General features: G+C 49.0%; 1 protein-coding gene across 1 annotated transcript; it reads left to right on the plus strand.

Moving 5' to 3' along the window:
• Positions 1-211: 211 nt before the first annotated feature.
• Positions 212-915, plus strand: LOC101112572 (seminal ribonuclease-like). The gene is given in 2 exon segments (XM_012181050.5): positions 212-411; positions 414-915. Coding segments are annotated over 2 exon segments (450 nt in total). The 5' UTR covers positions 212-221; the 3' UTR covers positions 674-915.
• The last annotated feature ends 2260 nt before the right edge of the window (positions 916-3175 follow it).

Below are 3175 nucleotides of genomic sequence, written 5' to 3' on the forward strand. Positions count from 1 at the left end.
GGAGGACGACCCCTCTGTAGGAAGTGGGAGTCAAGTGTTTATGGGAAGAGTATATGTGAGTGTCTCCTTACTTAGAAAAACTCTTAGGAGGACGGACATCTTTCTGGTTGACTGCAAGCCAGGGAGGCTGCAGGTGGGAGCTGGGGTTCTCTTTCTAAGGTGATGCTTTTCCTCATCTCCCCCTTTTCTCATTCAGATTCCTCGAGGGGAGTGAGGTCATCATGGCTCTGAAGTCTCCAGTCGCGTTGCCACTGCTGGTCCTGGTGCTGCTGCTGCTGCAGGTCCAGCCTTCCCTGGGCAAGGAATCTGCAGCCGCCAAGTTCGAGCGGCAGCACATGCACTCTGGCAGCTCCCCAAGCAGCAACTCCAACTACTGCAACCTGATGATGTTCTGCCGGAAGATGACTCAGGGAAATGCAAGCCAGTGAACACCTTTGTGCATGAGTCCCTGGCCGATGTCAAGGCCGTGTGCTCCCAGAAGAAAGTCGCCTGCAAGAATGGGCAGATCAACTGCTACCAGAGCAACTCCGCCATGCGCATCGCAGACTGCCGCCAGACTGGCAGCTCCAAGTACCCCAACTGCGCCTACAAGACCACCCGGGCGGAGAAACACATCATACTGGCTTGTGAGGGAAAACCGTACGTGTCAGTCCACTTCGATGCTTCAGTGTAGGTCTCCACCTGAGGCCAGAGTAGTGAGATGCGCCACTTCATCACAAAGGCATCTGCCTCGCCCTCCTGTTTCCTTGCCCTGAGGGCAACAACTCAAGGTAGTTAAGGCTTTTATCCCTGCAACCCCCACCACACACACACACACCCATGTTTCCCTGGCATGAGGGCAATAACTCAAGCTAGTTAGGGCTCTTATCCAACATACACTTGCTCCCCTGGTGTGAGGCTTGCCCCTGTGTAGTTTGTGGGGTGAGGAGTGGGTTGTAATATGGGACCCATGTTAACCTAATCACTGCTACTTTCAATAAAACACATTTGCAACCACCTGAATTACTGATGCTATCCCGGTGCATGAGGGCTTCCGTGGTTGTGGTGCATAGGCTTAGCTGCTCCAGGGCATGTGGAATCTTCCTGACCCAGATCGAACTCATATCCCCTGCACTGACAGGCAGGGCCACCAGGGACGTCCCCATTTTCCTTTTGTTGAGGAGCTATTGCCAAATGAGAAAGATGCTTCTCTCTTACTTGGAAACTTGGAACTCTCCTTTCAGAGGCTAGAAAGGACTTCAGAGATCACCAAATGAGGGGATGATAAGTAGATTTCAGCTTGTGGACCAACTCTAAGTGGAAATGCCTATCTAGAATGCTGTAGAAAAATGCCTAAACAGTGATGTGATGGAGCAGTGGTCTCCACCAAAGGCTTGAGGGAGGGGAGGATGTTTGTGTCATCCATCGGCCATCCCTGACCTAATGAAACCCCTGCCTTTTACAGGAGGGCACCCTGAGTCCTAGAGAGGTTAAGTGACCTGCACCTGGCATCTGTTAGTTAGCGTCTGACTGAGACCAGACCCCGGGTGTCCTGGCCACTCAGGTGTTGCTCCTTCCACTACTGGAGTCTGCTACAAGGGGGAAATCCCCCAGTCTCCCTCCTTCACGGAAAGCTGTGGAGTCAGAGCTTTCTTTGCCTGAATTGTTGGTAGCTGTCACAGGTTCCCCGTGCACCTGTCTGTGAGGCTACTCAGTTCTCCGCAACCCTTGCTTACATCACTGAAAAGACTAGACTCGGCTTCTGTCAGCATGTAATCCTTTCATATGATCCTCTGTGCACACTTGCATCTGCTCTAGACAAGGTCACAGAACTAGAGAGGGATCCTGCTGTCAACCAATTTAACCAGTGCTGTCATCCTGTGTACTGCATTTATAAATAGTGGAATCAATTGTGTGTTTTTAGGTAAAGTGAGTGCTTAACCTTGGAGTCTGTGGTGTGGGGGGCGGACAGCTGATTCAGTGGCAGTAGGGATCTCACTCCTTACAGTGAGGATGGAGGAGGGGGAAAAAAGGGAAACTGTTTCTAGATCTATTTTCTTTAGATAGAATTTTCCCTAAGTTCATGTAACTCTTGCTTTCACACTGGAAGTTCCATTAATCCTGCTCAGCTAGAGCTAAGAGAGCACTTTAGTGGAGGTTCAAACTCTCACTTGGAATTTTGCTGCATCTACTCTGTAGAGTCACCAGCCCTGGCTACTGGTTCTCTGCATGTTCTGGGCCAGGGGACCATGTGAGCCTCCATCTTTGGGATCCACTTTTCCACTGCAGGGGGCAGTGTTCCCTCCTTGGTTGGGGAACTAAGAGGCCACATGGTGGGACCAAAAAAACCAAACACCACCACCAACAAAACCCAGAGGTTTCTCTTCTGTGGAGACAGTATTGCTGTCCTACAAATAAAGGAGTACTAACTTCTTCCAGGAGACTAACTCAGGCAGATTAATCTTAAAATTGAGGCGCTAACTGTGAAGATGGGCATCTGTATAAAGACAGAAATGACTACTATATCCTGTGATTCTTCCAAGATCCTTCTGATGGGAGGGATTGCCCTGCAACAATATTGCTACACTGGTGGACACCACTCACTGAGTCAAACTGTGTTGTCATCTCTGGAATCTGGCAGAAAGTGAAAAATAAAAACCATTTTTATAAAATAAATAATAGAAAATTCTGGAACAGTCATCCATTTCACAATTTGATCACTTTGAGAAAAGTTTTAGAAAAATGAACTAGAAAGTAGGTGAAGTCAAGCCTGAGCTTTCAGGGTTTTGTCTGTGAAATGCCAACAGTCACTGAGGCTGGCCCAGATATCCCTCCATGGATTGGTAAATAAGGGCCTTTGGTTAGAAGAATGTGCATTTTGTTTCACTAGCAGTGAGATGTGTTAACACTCTAAGGTAAGGTAAGGTAACTGTAGTCGCTTAGTCATATCTGACTCTTGGCAACCCCATGGACTGTAGCCTACCAGGCTCCTCCATCCATGGGGTTTTCCAGTCAAGAGTACTGGAGTTGATTGCCATTTCTTCTCCAGGGGATCTTCCCAACCCAGGGATCGAACCCAGGTCTCCTGCACTGCAGGCAGACACTTTACGGTCTGAGCCCCTGTGGCGCTTTAGAGTTGACGCTCTAAGCTGAAACAAAACCCAAGAACTTTAAGTCCCTACCCTTCTCATCAGGT

This window comes from Ovis aries, chromosome 7, assembly GCF_016772045.2.
Source record: "Ovis aries strain OAR_USU_Benz2616 breed Rambouillet chromosome 7, ARS-UI_Ramb_v3.0, whole genome shotgun sequence".
NCBI classification, from domain to species: domain Eukaryota; kingdom Metazoa; phylum Chordata; class Mammalia; order Artiodactyla; family Bovidae; genus Ovis; species Ovis aries.